General features: G+C 34.0%; 1 protein-coding gene and 1 pseudogene across 2 annotated transcripts in view; both read right to left on the bottom strand.

Annotated features, from left to right (window-relative positions):
• Window positions 1-8,422, bottom strand: part of LOC115412819 (high affinity cGMP-specific 3',5'-cyclic phosphodiesterase 9A-like) — a 37,143-nt pseudogene extending 28,721 nt beyond the window's left edge.
• A 7,314-nt stretch (window positions 8,423-15,736) lies between these two features.
• slc37a1 (solute carrier family 37 member 1) overlaps window positions 15,737-18,960 on the bottom strand; it is a 33,340-nt gene continuing 30,116 nt past the window's right edge. For both annotated transcript variants that reach the window (XM_030125059.1, XM_030125060.1), the window contains one exon: window positions 15,737-18,682. In XM_030125059.1, coding sequence (XP_029980919.1) covers window positions 18,667-18,682 — 16 coding nt within the window. In that variant the 3' untranslated portion in view covers window positions 15,737-18,666. The remainder of the gene's footprint in view (window positions 18,683-18,960) is intronic.

Below are 18,960 nucleotides of genomic sequence, written 5' to 3'. Positions count from 1 at the left end.
TGTGTCATAAAAACTCCCATTATAATAAATAAATAAATACCAATACTGCATTAAAATAAAGCACCATTACTGTACAAAAATCATGTTATGTCACAAAAACATTCTGCTAGGGTAGAAGTATCAATACTGTGTTGTAAAAACATTCTGTTATAGTAGAAATACCGATAATCGATTTGAGTAACTGTGGCGAACAAAAATTGCAAAAAAAAACTGCAGAAATTTCCCAATTTGTTTCCAAAGTGAGAACATTTCTTCTTGAACAAATGAAGTTAAATGAAGTGAAATGAATTTTAAATTAAGTGAAAACATTAATAAATACTTGTGTAAACAGATGCAATTCTGACAGAATAACAATAGTTTCTACAATGATTTGATGTCATTATTAGCTGGAATCTGGACTGATGTAATAAACACCTACACATGTAAATGAATGTAGGAGTAAATGTTACAACAAGTGAAACAAGAAAAGCACTCGGAGAGCGCAGACTTCCGCCAAGACAGATCTGCCCCCCACCCCGATCATCACCAAAATTTAATTATTTCTTCCTTGTGCCAGTATCAACATTTCCTGAAAATTTCACGAAAATCCGTCCATAACTTTTTGAGTTATCTTGCTAACAAACAAACAAACAAACACACATGAACGCACGCACGCAAACACACAAAGCAAAGTGATCACAATACCTTTTGGCGGAGGTAATAAAAATTGCCGATTCTTCATAAAATTTCAATCCAAGCCAAAGATCTTTTTATTTAGTGCAGAGATTTAATAAAGACACAAACAATACATTTAATAAATAACAAACTAGAGAAGATTAATAATATTTATTGTGATAAATGTCATGATAGTTGATGTGAACATATTAGTCTGCATCGTCCAGAAAGTTTTATATTTATTGATTGATTATTTGGAGTTAAATGTTCAATTATCTGGTTTCGTCTTCAGACATTGTCAAATTATCTGTCAACTACATCAGATGTTTTTCTATCAGGACGTGAATGTGAAACCTCGATATCTGATCATTTATCGTATGTCTGTGTCCAAACCTGTCGTGACCGCGGGACACGTTTCTGTTTCACGTGGAGTTTTCAGGAAATACATGACGGTATGTTTACAGATCCCAGCGGAGATAAACGGTCCATAAATATGACAGTAAATGCATCCACCTCCGTATACAACCTTTTATGGGCGTCATTCTCTGGGTCGACGGAGTAAACAGATGTTGGCGCTCATCAGCAGACTAATTATGGAATGGATCCGTTGCAGTTTTTAATCAACAATACAGTGTTAAGTTTTATGACTTTCCCTTTTTATTATTGTTTATTTCAGATTCTATTCTTCACATAGAAGAAAAAAAGATGGATTGTCTTCAAATATGTCTGAATGATGCATTAAATTCTGGAAACTTTTTTAGTTCAATAAAAACTGAAAATCTCTCCATTATGTGTCAGTTTTTCTGGTGTTTAGTTGAGTTAACCTTCCAGTTTCCAGGCGAGCATATTATACACACTTTGCACTTCATGTTATAAAAGGTCATATTATTTTTCATAATTTGTTTTAGGTCGAATTCAGAAGTTGTTCATTTTTGCATGATTTTTTAAATTCTGACCCATCCACTAAAATCAGCACATTATAAACAATGTTAAATTCATACACTAACACCCTTCTACCAAATGAGTACAAAATGCACACTGACATATTTTAGCATTTAACATTTGACCTAGAACAAAAAATAATAATGTATATTAACCAATGATGGTGTTAATCATTGACATATGCCAGGATAAAAAAAAAAAAAAAAAAATAAGTATTCCAATTTTTATGTAGAATATGGGGGGAAAAAAGTTTTCTGTGTTTTTTTGCATCAAAAAATATGGTTTGTTTACATTACAAACATGGCATTCAAAGGTTTAAAAATATGATCTGATTGTCCAGAGGCCTTTACACCTTTTCAGAGAACTACGGTGTCTCTGCAGGACCAAAGTTTACAGAAATACAAACATTTTGCGGCAAAATTCCCCCAGAGATGAGTCATTTTCAGTCCCAAATAAACCAGTACATTCAGTTTATCCTCTGGATCCTGAACCAACACCTATAAACTCATCCTTTCCACTGAGGGAATCACAGAACTCAGACAGAAACAGATCCTGTTTTCAGATCTGGGTTCAACTGAGACAAAACACAACAGATGAAAACGAACCATCACCTCATAGTTTGATTTTAGGTCTATCGATGTGTTTAACCCTGAAACTTTTGCCTTTTCGTCGAACCAGTTTCAGATTAAATCCAGCAGCTGCAGGCATCAATTTATAACAGGGGGGTCAAACATACAGCCCATGGGCCAAAACTGGCCACCAAAGGGTCCAATCCGGCCCAAAATTACACTGAGGGTATTAACAATCAATAATGGTAAAATCATTTTAGTTTAGGTTCTACATTCAGACCAATATGATCTAAAGTGGGTCAGACCAGTAAAATAATAACAAAATAACCTATAAATAATGACAAATAAATATTTTTCCCTTTGTTTCAGGATAAAAAGTTAAATCACATGGAAATGTATACCTGTACAAACTATCATTTAACAAAAATTGTGAATAACCTGAACAAATATGAACAAAATAAACAAATATAAGCAACAATGAAAAAAATAAATAAATAAATTAACAAATATAAACAAAATAAATGATAAACACAATAAAACATGCACAAAGAAAAATAATAACAATTTACTAACAATAATATAAATTTGAGAAACATCAACAAACTATTGTCAAAATTGTACTTACTTCTATTAAGACATTTTAAGTTATTCACATTTTTGAACCTTTCATCCATGTTATTGTTTATTTTGTTCATATGTGTCCACTTTTTTGTACATTTTTGACATTATTTATAGGTTGTCATGTTATTGTTTTACTGGTGTGATCATATTGTGCTGTGAAGATAAAATGTGAATAACCTGAACAAATATGAACAACATGAAATATCTTCAAGAGAAGTAAGTGCCATCTTAATTTTTATTCATTTTTAATGCATATTTTGTTGTTTTTATCATTTATTTTGTCTTTTTTGTTGTAATTTCTGATTATTTGTGGTCATTTTGTTCATGTTTGTTCATGTTTTGTACATTTTTATTCATGTTGTTTATTTTGTTCATATTCATTCATTTTTTCATACTTTTTATAATGTTATTATTTTACTGGTCTGGCCCACCAGAGATCATATTGGGCTGTGAATATAAAATCTGAACAAATATGAACAACATAAAAAGTCATAAGTGTAATTGTACCAATATTCTGACTGTTATTAAGTGTTTTGTGTATTTGCAGATCCACTGTGATCTGTAAGTTATAATGTACATGTGGAACTGATAAAGTAAGGCAGAATGTTGTTAAAATTGCACTTATTTTTCTTACCAAATTTCAGGTTGTTCATGTTATTTACATTTTTTTCATGGAGAGTTTGTACTTGTAAACATTTCACTTAATGTTATTTTACTTTTTTACTCTAAAACACAGAGAAAAGTTTGGAGTTGACATTATTTATGGGTTCTTATGTTATTATTTTACTATTATTTTACTTTAGATCACATTGGGCTGAATGTGAAGCCTGAACTAAAATGCGTTTAACATCTATGGTTTATTCAGATCATGAACAAATGTCTGGTTTCTCTGCGTGTCCGTCCATCACTGTCAGCTCTTCTAAACCCACATATGTAAATGAACCAGGTTTGGGTGCATTCAGGGCGTTTAGAGGTCGAAACCTGAGTTATTGTTCAACCTCAGTGTTAGGCAGCAAAGCACAACGTCCACACAAACACATGAGAACAAACACTGTTCGTTAGCGCCGCTGAAGTAAACGAGGCTTTTCCACAGGTGGATCATTACGTCCACTCGGAGCTGACATTTACACTCACGTATCATTTACTGCAGATCATCAGGACACGACGGCACAAACAAAGGCCTCAAACAGACGACGGCGACAACAAAACACACCTGAAATGTCACAGATTTTCATACATGAGAAGATAAACACCAGACACCTGATCAGAAAACATTGGTTAATACAAAGAGTTTATGAAAAAGGCAACTTTATGAGGAGTTTCAGTAGTGTTTCTGAGGGTTTTATCTGCTTTAACCCTTTAAGGACTACCATTATAACAGGCCTAGGTTTATTTATGGGTGTTTTTTTGCAATAAAAAAGTGTCAGGATGCCTCTTTTTTTTCTCCATTCTTTTTGCACCGTTTTTCCTGGAAGAACTTAACTTTCAATGTCTGGCCATTAATTATCATTATTATATGTAATAAAGGCTTAAAACAGTGTGTTACAGTAAAACAACTAGAAGCACTCGGAGAGCGCAGACCTCCGCCAAGGCTGATCAGTGGCCCCCCCCGTGGGCCCCCCCACACCAAGGAGGTTATGTTTTTGCCAGGGTTTGTTTGTCTGTCTGTCTGTCCGTTAGTGTGCAACATAACTCAAAAAGTTATGGACAGATTTTGATTAAATTTTCTGGTCTGCACCCCCCCCCCCCCATGGGCCCCCCCACCCCCGATCACCACCAAAATTTAATCATTTCTTCCTTATCCCATTTCCAACAAACCCTGAAAATTTCATCAAAATCTGTCCATAACTTTTTGAGTTATGTTGCACACTAACGGACAGACAAACAGACAGACAAACAAACCCTGGCAAAAACATAACCTCCTTGGCAGAGGTAATTAAAAACGGATTAGATTTTTTTAAGCATATTTATTCTAAAAACAACTGTAAATGTTCATAATCAAACTTTGAGACTATAGAAATAAACTTTCAACTATTTCAAAGTGTTCAAACATTTGAGTTTGTCTAGATCATTCTGTGTCCATGTTCTTCTTCTTATTTTTAGTTCTTCCTAGTCATTTTTATCCTGTGGGATAGCCTGTGTTCACTTTCTTTCTAGTTATAGACAGAGCCCCTCATTTCACTGACAAAAACATCCATTATCTGATTCAAATAACGACAGTGCATCTCTATCTGCCCTGGACAGCTACAGATTTATAAATTGAGGCTGTCAAAATTAATGTGTTGATGCAGATTAATCCATCATCATGATTAATCTGGTTAAAAATTTTAACTCCATTAACCCATCTGCAGCACAGAATGACTCTGAACGTCTCTGGCATTTCGGGCAGTTTGTCCAAGTAGAGTTAGCGTCAAGCATGAACAAATGGGCAGTTGATCCAGTAGTGACAAGCAGCAGAACCAACTCATAAAGATGGAAGATGCTAAACAACACGCTAGCTCTCTGGATGGAAATATGACGACAAAAAAACGTAAAGACGGAACAGTCGACAGACAAAGTATTATGCACACTCTACAGGAAGGAGTTTTCTTTTCACTGAAGCACTTCCATCTTAAAAAAACACATTAACACAAAGCTTACGTTAGTTGGGATTCTGCTAGCACTTCGGCTAAAGCGTCTCCCAGCTTGCGACAAACACATTAAGTGCATTTATATATCTTTCTTTCTTGCATCTGTTTGCTAATGCAAAATGAAACGCGATCAATACAGATTAAAAATGAATGATCTCTAATCATGATTAATCAAAATTAATCTACAGCAACCCTGTGATTAATCTGATTAAAAAGTTTAATTGTTTGACAGCACTAATATAAATACACATGCATTTAGCCTATATAATATTTACAGCTAAAATACAAGTATCAATGAACCATACCAACTGGAAAAATACAGATAAAAACTGCAGGAAAAAAAAAAGGCACTTGACAAAAACACGTCAAATAACCCTAGTAGAACACTCCAAAACAACAATATCACTATAATATACAATTATTTACAAGAATTTGCCAAAATCTCGCTAAAATGCTGCTAAAAGTAGTAAGTGTTTGTTATTGACCACCTGTTGTTGTCTGCCCTGCTCTGGTCTCTACCATAAAGTGTTATAAAACGATGGAAAACTCAGAATCTCAGCTTTCAGATGCCAGTTGAATTTTGTGGATATTGGTTCAGGAGTTAAGGTAATTTGAATGCTATGTAAAGTGCAAAATGTAGCACCGGTGATACATTCGTTTAAAAAGGGTTAAAACACTAAAACATAAATAAATAAATGAAAAACTAAATAGGTTTGGGCAAAAAACATTATCCTGATATGATCTTATATCATGTCATGGCATTATTTTTATAATATACAGAGATCTTCATTCTGAGAATTCATTGTTATTAGTATAAATGTTTGGTGTTTAGGTTCATTTTGTCGACGTCTCAGCTGTTGTTGCGCATTTTAACACATTATCATTATATTAGATCTAATTGTCAACATTAACTGTTTCAGACACTAATTTTACATAGTTTGCACATATGCGAGAAAATTCTATATATTTAACAACAATCTGTTGTGATTTCAGCTCGAGGGACAGAACAGATCATAAGTGAACATACATTGCAGTAATGTTGCTGTAATGTCATTAAATCAATCAATAGGTGAAAGTTTATGCAAATTTTAGAATAATAAACATTTTTAGCCACAAATGAAGGTGTCAGATGTATAAAAAAATCCAATCTGATAAGTTTTCATGTTAAACAGATGATTCAGGAAGAAGAAAAAGACAAAATATGAGAAAATGATTGTTTTCTTTGCTAAATTAAATGGAATCTGTGCAAAATCAGTGAATAATGATGAATAAGCAGCACATTGTAAAACAGTTTAAGTGCATTATTGGCTAAAACTGAAAATAATTTAATATAAATTAATACGGTGATGGAGAAATATATTCACAACACACACAGAGGTGGCATTTTATAATTTTTGCTTTCTCAATTTAGGAATTTTTGACAATTTTCAGAAAACAAACATTTATATATATATTTTTCAAGCCTAGTTTGAGGTTTAAGAGATCTGTTTCATTAAACCAGTAGAATTTGAGAGATTATTGAAAAAAATATGTGTAGATGGGTAAGAGAACAATACTGATGATTATTGTTATATATTTTTCTATCATATCATATACTTTTATGTCATATTGTGATAGTTTTTCCTTGAGATCATCAGCTGTGATTATTATATCATTTTATGTCATGACATGTTTTGGTTTCAGTGAATATTATGTTTATAGTGTCAAACAACATATTAAATATTGTATTGTTCTGTCTCATAAATGTTTTATTTTTTGTGTATATTTGTCGAATGTTTGAATGAAGTGTTTGTCATGTTAAGAAGATAAGAAAAATAATTAAAATATGAGTAAAATAGATAAAAATAATCATTGAATCACAGAATCAGCAGCGACTGGTTCTGATTCCATCTCCATATGATTTTCATCAATAATTTATTTACAACAATAAATAATCATCTGGTTTCTTTGACTCAGGACCAAAATTCAGCTTCTTAATTTGATATTTATTGTGATATAAGTGTTATTATCATGAATGTTTTTGGATCCATCTGTGATATATTATTTCCATAATTGAAAAACATATGTGTAAACAGGAAACAATACTGATAATTATGTTGACATATTTTTCAATCATATCACCTCATTTTATGTTATATCATGACAGTTCTCTTTGAGATCATCAGCTATGCATTTGATGTTATATCATGACTTGGTTGGTTTTAGTGATTATTTTGATTACATTGACAAATAATACATTAAATATCTTATTTTGTTGCATACATTTTACTTTTCTGTGTGTTAGTTTGTCGAATGTTGTGAAGTGTTTGTCATGTCATGAAGAAGACAAAAAGAAAAACAACAAAAATGAATAAAATGGACAACATCAGCAGCTGCAGGTTCTGGTTCCATCTCAGTGGGGTTTTTATGAATAATTTGTAACAATAATCCTCTGAATCTTCAGCTTTCACGCAGGACCAAAGTGCATCTTATCTTATGCATTTATCATGATAGCAGCCTCATTATCATGAATATTTTGTTTCCATCTGCCATATATCACGATATCAGATGGCTTTTTTTTCACCTCCTCATACTGAGAAAACTCCTGAAAACCCAGAACTTCGTCCCCGTTCTGGTTTTCCTGCTTTTCTTACCGGATCCAGGACCTTCTGACTGTCCAGGTGAACATGTCCACGTACCTTCTGGATCCTTCCGTCCACGTCCAGGTAAATGACCCGGTATGAGGACGACGCGGAGCCCATGGTCCGCGCTCCTCCGCCGGTCGCCGGTGCGTCGCTGTGCCGTTCCTGCTTCGGGGGCTCCGCGGCTCCGCTCCGGTCCTCGTCCTCCTCCTCCCGCCGCCCTCAGTGACAGACCGGCCGGGTAAAGGCTCAGCGGGCGGACGGCATCGCACCTGTCCGTGTTTGTGTCCGTGCGTCCTGCGCAGATGCGTGCGCGCGCTCCTTTGGTGTCGTCTAGTCCAAAGCGGAGCTCATCTCATGAAGGATCCTGCGCGTGCCGCTCCCCCTCTCGCGGACCTGCAGCACTGCCAGAAGCCCAGACCCGGGGCCACGAGCAGGTGTAGCCGCCTCCGCCAATCACAGCCCGAAAGCGGTGATGTCATCCTGCCCACGCGCCCCGGGTTACCCTGAGCGCGGGCTGAGTCACAGCCCGGCGCGTGCGCGTCGGAGGAAAACACGGGCTAATTTGAGGGAAGGAGGGTTAAAAACACACAGAAGCAGATGATTTAATTTATTATAAAATAATAAAATAAATACACCCGAAAATAACCACAAACAGGCTTTAAATTAACGCTAATGGAGTTGTCAGATTTCCCAGCTGACCCCGAACACACCTGAACCTATTCATTTAATAATAGGATGTTTGGTTATTTTTATTCAATGCTGCGTGATTTATTTAAGGCTGTAAAACTTGATCTCATATTCTGAATTTATTCTCAGTTTGGCTCTAATTCTCCTTCATTAAAGATCCTTTTAACATGCTGATGAGGTTTAAATACTTCATACTCATTACATTAACACGAATACATGTTCCTTCAATCATTAAAACAGGTTTTAGTTTTAATGCATGTTAGATGAACTATCCATTAGTTTTATTTTGCATCACTGCATCATGCCTTAGTGAGTCCACGATCGGTAAATATCACCAGAAACAGACCAAAACTACGTAACACATAACAAGACAAAGAGAAAAATAATGCAAAAGGAGGAATAAGACACAACAACACACAAAAAACACAATACACAAAAAGATGCAACAAGATAAAAAAGATGCAACAACACAGAAAAGACATGATGAAAGAGAAAAAGGATGCAAAACCACGAAAATCAAACAATACACAAGACACAACAAAAGAAAATATACGACACAAAAAAGATGCAACAAGACAAAAAAGACTTGATGAAAGATGAAGACACAAAAAGAAAAAGACAAAATGAGATGAAAATGACGCAACTGAAGGAAAACTGATGCAAGATGGAACAAAAGATATAACAAGAAAAAGCAAAAATACACTAAAGAAACAAAAGATAAAAAACAGAGAAAACATGTAAATAGTTTAGTGAATAAATTCACAAGGTTTATCTAAGCATCGCTGCAGTAAAATGGCTGAATTTTGTTTTATCTAACTAATTTTACTGCATCATGTCTTACAGTTACACACATACAGTACAGGTGCATCAGGGGTGTCAAACATAAGGCCCGGGGGCCAAAACCACCCCACAAAATAGATCGATCTGGACCATGGGATGAATTCACAAAGTGCAAAAATTACACTGAAGATATTAAAACATGAGCTGAGACATAATATTGTTGAAACTGCACTTTTTTAAGATATTTCAGGGTGTACATGGTTGTTCAGTTTATTCACATTTTTATAAAGTAATTTAAGTTTCACACTAAAACAAAGACACATTGAGATTATTATTATTATTATTATTATTATTTAAAGGTTATTATTTTACTGGTCATGTTGGTCTGACTGTGAACCGGAACTAAAATGAGTTTGACATGTTTAAGTCTGAGCTCATTTAATTAATAATTCCATGCATAAAATATTAGAAGATATTAAAAATGTTCAGTACAAGTATGTGTTTAATTCCACCATTGATTAAAAACTGCTAAATATTTCGTTTATTCTCCAAAAACAGCAGTAAATCTATATAAAATCAACAGTAAAATGATGAGTCTGTGGTTAAAATGCAATCCTGTTTAGTCTTAAATTCATTTTTCTGCTGCGTCTTGTTTATCTGTGTCTGTTCTTTAGTCCAGCTGATCTGGACTTTTATTATTTATTTTGTGTTGTTGTTTTTTTGTGAATCTGAAGGTAAAGTTTTCTTTGCTGCAGTAAAATCTGAGATTAACCAGAAACTACTAACAGGATTAAAGAGATTAAAGAGAAATAATCTGGAGAAAAATGTCAACATGAAAGAATGAAAACCTGAAGCAACGGTTTTAACAAAGTAAATGAAGTTTTTCTCCAGTTTATTCAAAGCAGATCTTTATTATTCCGTCTAATTCTGTCCCTTTTATTCTATAAACTGTTCGTGGTGTCATATCATGTTCGTATCATGTTTGTTGTGTTTCTGTTCCGTGACGACGCATTTAAACCCCAGAGTTCATCAGGTTCAGCCCTTAAAGACCCAGTGATACTTTAGTGTCAGTTCCCCCAATGAATTTTTATCTCTAAGTGATTTATCCCCATTTATCATAATATTATTCTCTGTATTTTACATTTTTCAGTGTAAATCATTTATTTTTCTATATTTAATTCACTGATCATGTAGATGTTCATTAAAGCTCAGGGTGAATTCCCAAAAAAAACTTAAGAAAAAGTGACTTTTACAGTAAAATATATCATTAACTGAACATAAAAACAAACATCTATAACCTTATTTTGTTCATTTTTATTGATTATAATTGTTATTTTATTAGTTTTTGCTAATTTCTTTTTTTTGTATTTTTCTATATTTTGCTGCCTATTTCATTGTTTTTTCTTCAATTTTGTTCAGTTTGTGACTTATTTTGTTGATTTTTGATTCATTTTTACTTAATTTTAGTGAAATTTTTGCTTATATTTTTTACGCTGTTATTTTGTAGGATTAGTGGATCAACAGGTATTAAACATTTACACCAGCAGATATTTGGATCTTTGAGGGTTAAGATGAATCTAAACTCTGGATCCTTCATCTGTGGAATTTGTGGCGTTGGTGTAAAAGTTGTCCGAGCCTCGTTTGAGGGTTTAGGATTATTGGTGTTAATGAGTAACTACACATCGAACATGAGCTCAGAGAGAAAGAAAAGTAGCAGAGGGTAAACAAAGCCAGTACTGTTACTGCAGTACTGCATACAAATACAAATACACACCCCGGATACTTATAGTTTCAGTGTTTGTGTTTTATTCTGTTTCCCTACATCTCAGAGGAAATACTGGATTTTTTACTTCATTTATCACAGCTTTAATCATAAATTACATAAAAAACAAACTTAATATGGTTTTATAATCTGATGCAGAACTGCAGTACTAGTACACACAGTACTCACAAAATACAAGATTAAACATATACATGTCAGGTGACTAAAACTGATCATTTAAATGTGAAATTAAATCTTTTTTTATTTGACCCTGTATATATCTTTGATGTATATATTTCTTCAATACAGAGCTGGCCTTTTGTATATTCTAGTATTTTTCTTTGTAGTTTTTGTCAGTATTTTTCAGTATATATTTTTCAGTATAATTTTTGTGTGATATTTTTATAGTCTTTTTGCACTTTAAGAATCTGCAGCTACCAAGATTTTCATTGTTCCTGTAACAGTGACAATAAACAACTATTCTATTCAATTCTATTCTATTCTATTATTATCATAGTTTTAAGGCTGATTTAGGTCCTGAGTGGAAGAAAAACACCAAGATGACACAAGATGAAAAAAAATGAGGCAAACACATGAAAAAGATGCAAAACAAAATAAAATAAAAAAGACGGAAATGACAAAAGAGATAAAAAGATACAAGAACATAAAAAAACACCTTAAAAGACAAAATAGATTCAACATGTAAAAGATGCAACACAATAAAAGATGACGGTTTTGTGATTTTAATACTTAATTCAATGCATTTAACATTTCATTAAGTCAATATTTTCAACATGAATATTTTTTTTTTCATAAAAACTGTTTTTATTCCAAGTCTGAGTTTTTCTCTAAATATCACAGTTTTACTTGAATGACTTTATTTTAAATATCTGATTATTTTGACTCTAATTCCACTTCATAATGAAACAGCTTATTTCAGTGTCACTTGAAGACATTAAATGTAAAAGTCCTGAGTTCTTCAATGTTCTGTGACTCTGTCCATCTTCACATTAGAACTGAAGCTTCACATTTAACAGGACATCTTCATTATATATATATATATATATATATATATGTATATGCACACTAACAGGAGTCAAATTAGACTTACATCAACATTCAGTTTTCTCCACTTTTATCCCTGATCTACTTTTTACATCTATTTGTGATTTTTCTGCCACAAGAATCTTCAAAAAGTGTCAAATAACGAGGATGAAATGTTTAGATTCAGAAGGATGCAGAATAAAAGATTAAAAAAAAATACCTGGAGATGTTTTTACATGAGTGTAGTCATGGAGCTGGAAATGTAACAAATAAAACTCAAATTAAACAAATATTAATGTTGTGTGTCTGTCGTTCCAATTAGTTCCTGTTTTTTTCCTTCACTTGTTTTATTCATGTCTTCATCATCTGTTCTAAAAGGTTCCTTTAGTTTTTCTACTTCTGCGACTTCAGCTGAAAACGTACGTTCCATAAATACACAAACCGTTCTGGATGAAAACAGTAGGTTCTGATTCTCCCTCGTGTTCTGCTTCATGTTCCGTTTCCACTTTGTGTTCTATTTCCGTTTAGTGGTCCGTTTCCATATTTCGTTCCCATTTTGTGTTTCCTTTCTGCTTCGTGACGTTTCTGCTTTGTGTTACGTTTCTGCTTTGCCTTCTGCTTCCGTTTCATGTTCTGTTTCTGCTTCATGTTCTGCTTCATGTTCTGTTTCTACTTTGTGTTCTGCTTCATGTTCTGATTCCGTTTCATGTTGAACCTCGGTGTGTTTCATGTTTGAGGGAATGAAACACCTGTTTTTAACGGCAAAGACTAAAAGAATCTGAAACACTTTGCCATCATTTGTTGGACTCATGTTGAACTGTGCGGACCTTTGACCGTGTTGTGTTCAAGTACCTCTGTATACTTGTGTTGTGTTTGTGGTTCTAATCCCGTTGTTGCATTGCTGTCTGTTGTAGGTCCTTGTGTGCATGTGTGTGTGATTTGTGGGTCTGTCCGTGTCACTGAGTGGGTTCCCGTCTGTCAGGACCTTACCGTTCTGGATGACAGCTGTCGGCTCCAGCTGAGACTCCAGGACCCTCCACGCCACCATTCGACCCATTTAGCCCAGCGCCACCACCTTCAAAAACACCACCCCCCGAAAGAGTCCAGAAAACCAACCCTTTATTAGACTTCTACTGACAAGGCCAGGAAATGTTCCATACAAAAAACAAAAAGAAACACAAAGAAAAACAAAAAAGGCACAAAACGCTTCAAGTATCAGGTTCACCATCAACAGCTTATAAATACAGAAAAAACACCAAACATCCCAGAGTCGGAACAGTCACCCTCAACACAATAAATAAAAAACACCAGAAGTAATCTACGCTTTCTGGATTTTAACTCAATCTACGTCCGATTACGAGTAAAGATCAACAAGAAGAAAAGAAGTCAATTCAACCATGATAAGTTTAACTCTGATCTAATAAAGTTACAACTGTTTTATACAATAAACCAATGAACATTGCACTGAAAAATATATTTATATGGAGGTTCACCAAACTTTACATTCATTATAAATAGAGCTGTGATCTGTCTTTAATCTGTTCATTATTTTCACCGTTTCATCATCTAATCACATTTATTTCACCAGAAGCTTCAGCTACTTTTGAGTGAATCGAATGTGAAAAAAACCCCTGCAAATTCTGACCATTCATCAAAATACCCGCAGATTAATTAATAAATAGAGCTCAGTCACATTTACGTCGAAACAAAACACCTTAAATATCAAACAAAACAAGAATTAAACTTATAAATAAGTTGCCGACAAATCATGTAATTGTGTGAAATATTTATAAAAGTGCATTCACTAAAGGCAAAAATATGAGATACTTTATTAGATTTTTGTTGGATTTTGTACGATGTTTTTTAAATTTATTTTGTCACTATTTATATGTAAAATTCATATTTTAAAATAAATTCAGGGTACAAAATAACCTCAACTCTGTTCTGATACAACACCAGTTTCACATTATTACGAGATAAGGGTCTAATTTTTTTGTTTGAAAATGCAGTTTCCTACTTTACTTTTATTAATTTTTTTTTTTAACTTACATGTTTTAGTTTTAAAATGTCTTTTTTTGCTTTGTTGTGTTTTACTCCCATTTATTTGATGTTTTGTTAATAAGTTTTGTTTCTATCAACATAAATCTGACTCGGGTCCACACAGTAAAACAAACAGAATCAGATATAAAAATACAACTTTGGTGCCTTCATTTCATGACAAACACGAGGAACCATCGGTGACAGGAATAACTTACATGGCTTTGAATCAGGACTGATCCGTTAATCTCTTTGGTGCATTAAGGCACAGGAGGTGCTGGCTCCTATCAGTGGTTCTGTCCCTAACGTTAACGTCTGCTTTAAACAGAACCAACACAGGAAGTGGAGAAGCAGCAGAGTTTAACAGGACACCTCTGACAGGGTCAAAGGTCAGCTTCAGGTTGAGTAAAGGCTCTTTAAATGGTACTAATTTACACTGAAAAGGAGGAGTTTTAGAGTTTCTGTGACACATTTTCAATGAGCGGATGTAAACATCTGGATATAAAATATTACATGTTTTACAGGAAACGACCAGAAATAAAGCCTCAGTGGGGATTTAAAGGGGCAATTTGTAATGTTTGTAAATTCCAAAATTAAACAGAATTATCAACAGTGAGGAAAGAAATAAACTATACGGACAAAAACTATGTGAATATGTTGAATTCAGGTGTTTCTTTTTCTAACAGGGGTCAGGGATACAAAACAATAATGACTAAGGTCATATAGTTTTATATTTGTGTAAATATCATTATATTGGTTAGTTTGGCTTAAACTGTTATCTCTGCTTCCAAAATGCCTGAGATGGTTTGTACTGAATTTCTCTCAACATTGATTTTGAGTAAATTCAAATGTTATATCAATACAAGAGAAAACTGAAGACAATTTGACTTTTTCACTATCATTAACTCAACATAAAAACACATTTCTACATCCTTATTTTGATCATGGTACCTTGGTATTTTGTTAATTTTTTCAAATTCATTTAGTTAATTTTGATTCATTTTATTTAGTATATTATTTGTTTTTGTTCATTTTCTGACATATTTTGTTCATTTTGGACATTTTTTTCTTCTTCTCTCAACATTGTGTGTTTTTTATCCATGACAATGATTTTAAATGTTCTTCCTCTACATTTCTATATTTTTCATGTTCTGACTGTAAATAATAATTTTCTACTACAACTAACCATCTACTTCCTCACATCTCACTGAAGAAGAAAAATCTCCCATTAAACTTTAAGAAAATATGGATGTTTCTAAACTATATGGACATAAATATTGGGACACATCATGTCTACAGCTGTAAAATGTCCTACTCATGAATATTTGCCATAAAAACATCAATATTTCCTCAAAGTTTATTGGGGGATTTTTCTTATCATTTTGGATCCCAGACCGCTGTTAGAAAATACACCCCTGAATTCAATGTGTCCCAATACTTTTGCCCATATAGTGAATATTTATATGTTATCAACTATGTGCAGAAAAGAATTGGAAAAATAGCTAAAAATGAGCTGAGTTACAATGCAACAACAATCATGTGTTTGTGCTAAAACACTGTGCCCTTCTGTTGAAGACTGGCGTTAATTTTTGAGTTTTAATTTTACAAATTGCCCATTTAATATTTCTAGTGGTGGAACTCAGTTCAGCTGCTTCGAAACTGTGCAAACATATGACACATAATTAAATAATGGATCATTAACGGAAACAAAGGGATCTCCAGAGTCCATAGAACCAGGAGACAAAGGTTCTGTTGATGATTAAGGCTGGAAATGCTTCGAGTTTTGTTTGTTCATGTGTAAAAAAAACAAAACAAAACCGACACAGGCTCAGTGGAAGAAAGGCAAAAGCACGAAATCCAAATATTAAGGAGGTTTGGTGCCTTTCAAAGGATGAGTCTTTGTCCATGTATGCAGTCAGATCCAGAAGGCTGATGTGGAATGGTCTCCATGGTGAATGGACTGTTGGTTTGTCCTTAAAGGGCAGGTTCACATGTGTCTGATGTTTGTGACTATAGACCCTCCTCCTGTTCAGATAAAACATCCATCACAATTTAATGGACGCAATGGAAAAACCCGCTGTTGTCTGTATCTGAGGTCACAAATTTAGTGGAAGTCACCTTCACCTCCGTAAATATTCATTATTATTATTTATTTAAATGCAATAGTCATCACCTCAGTGCAATAATCACACCCATGCACCTTATATTTCCTTTTATCACCTGTAAATATCTTTATATGTTGTACATATGTGTTAGCTGTAGTAGCTTTTTGTGTATTTTAGCAGTAATTAGTAGTATTTTAATAGTATTTGAATATTTAAAATGTTATCACTGTAGTTTTTATATATTGCCAATATTTCTCAGTATTTTGTGCGATATTTTTATACAGCCTTCTTGCACTTTAAGTGTTTGGTGTCAAACAGATTTTTATTTTTCCTGTAACAAGGACAATAAAGATCTATTCTATTATTAATATTATTATGAGACAGGATGTGAGTATTTGTATAATCACTTTACCCTGTCTGTTTTTATGCTTATAGTTTTTCTGACTATTTGACTCCAGGTCCATCTGATCATGTTTTTATCTGTTTGGATTTTACTTTTAACCTTTAAAATATGGACATTTAACCCTGTGATCTCACCCCATACCAGATTTTTCTTTTACTCCATATTACATATTGCTACTGTACTCTTGCTCTGGTTGACTTGTTGTCCTGAATCTCAAAAAACCTTCAGATTAATGTTATTTATCACGTCAACTGCACATTGTGAACAGATCTCTGAACAGGAGGAACAGTCGCCCGTTTTGGTCAAAGGTTTAACAAACACCTTCATTTTCTCTTTTCTATTTAACACCGATAACGTTTCTCACCGTTATGATGGAGGTACGGTATCCCCTCCAGTCCAGTCCAAATGTCCGCTCTAACACTAACTTCACAAAAAAATACCATGTTAAAAAAATTAAAAGAATAAAAAGTCAGGATGTGTGAAGGAACCATTTACTATGCTGCAGAAACAGTAAAGTTTGATTATTTTTCTAATATTGGAAGCCAAGTCTAAAAATGTTTCCATTTCAGGTCATTTACTGGACTTAAACCAATGCATTTTAGAAGTAAAAAAAACCCTGTTTCTATCCACATTAATACTCTGATCAGTATCTGATTAGTGAAGTTATCAGATTATTGATCAGAAATCTATGTTTCATTAAATTGAGAATGGAATCCCTCAGGGCACTGTCTTAGGTCCCACCATTTATATGTTTACATTAATGTATTTTCAGACGTAAGTCTACAGATGTACACTGATTACAATGACCCTGTTTACATCCACACTAATGCTCTGATCAGTGTCTAATTATTGATCATGTAAACAGTATAAACTGTGACAGTAAACGCATCACATCTGATTATTACAATTATCTAATTTAAACAGTTATTGGATTTATATCATCATGGAAAATGACTCACTGATAATACCTTAACAGCTTCAAGTCGTGATATAGTTACATTTTTTGTTGTTATGTTGAGGGTAAAATGCAGATTATCTGACAAATAAAATACAGTGGTCTTATTTAGGAGACGCTATCATACTGGAATCTCATACTTTAGGATGATGCTCCTGCTCTGAGTCATATAAACTGTTAAAACAGAAAGTTACTATAAACTCTGGGTCTTTATTTGGATTCTGTTGCACTGATGGTATTGGTATACTGTCTCATAATGGTAAGAAACAAGCAGTAAGCAAAGACGACAGCGTTCTAACCCTTTGACTGTAGGCCCATACTAGTTTGGTTTGTTGAAATGATGGTGAATTTGTCAGGACTGTTATTCTTTTGTTGTGTTACTGTTGTCAAAGTCCTACGAGCTGCAGCTACACACTGAAAATGTCAGGGTTTGACAAAAATTGGTCTTTTTTTCCTCACTGTTTGTTTTTGCAAGGATATAAGACTTGGTCTCTCCTTTAGACAAAATGAAGGTGTTCTAAAGCCTTTGACCTTCAGGTTGTATTCTGAACTTGTGTAATGTCAGAAACGGGTCAGAAGACCAAGAAAAACCATGAGGCTGTAACGACGGTGAGTGTTTCTGAGTTCAGATGAAGTCCGATCAGCTTTATCTCTGAGGAACATGTGTGTGTGGTGGGTTTGACGGTCGACACTGCAGTCATACACACACACACACACGTGTGTTGGTGTGTCAACATGTTTCACTACGGTTCCATATGGGTCCGGTTCTGGTCCAGTTCTGGTGGGTCCACAGTCCCGTGGAGACCTCAGACAGTGGTTTAAAGTGTGTGTGAAGGCAGTGCCATCAAAGTGCTCAGTGCTCCTTCAGCCTGTGAAACAGAGACAAACATTAACATCGTCGTTATAAATCGGTGTCGGTTTCATCATCATGAGCTCAATTAAAGCTGAATGCAGTAATGATGAGCTGATGCTTTTAGAAGATTAGAATCAGATTCAGAATACTTTATTAATCCCAGGGGATATTATTGTGTGCTACAGTTACTCCAAGCAAATATATTAAAGTTGAAGGAAAAATATACACATATATATCTAGCTGTATATATATCTAGGCACTGCTAGTTAGCAAGGAGTTCCTCCTCCTCCTCGC

This window comes from Sphaeramia orbicularis, chromosome 21 (assembly GCF_902148855.1).
Source record: "Sphaeramia orbicularis chromosome 21, fSphaOr1.1, whole genome shotgun sequence".
Classification (NCBI taxonomy): Eukaryota; Metazoa; Chordata; class Actinopteri; order Kurtiformes; family Apogonidae; genus Sphaeramia; species Sphaeramia orbicularis.
This window is presented reverse-complemented; position numbering and strand designations above follow the sequence as displayed.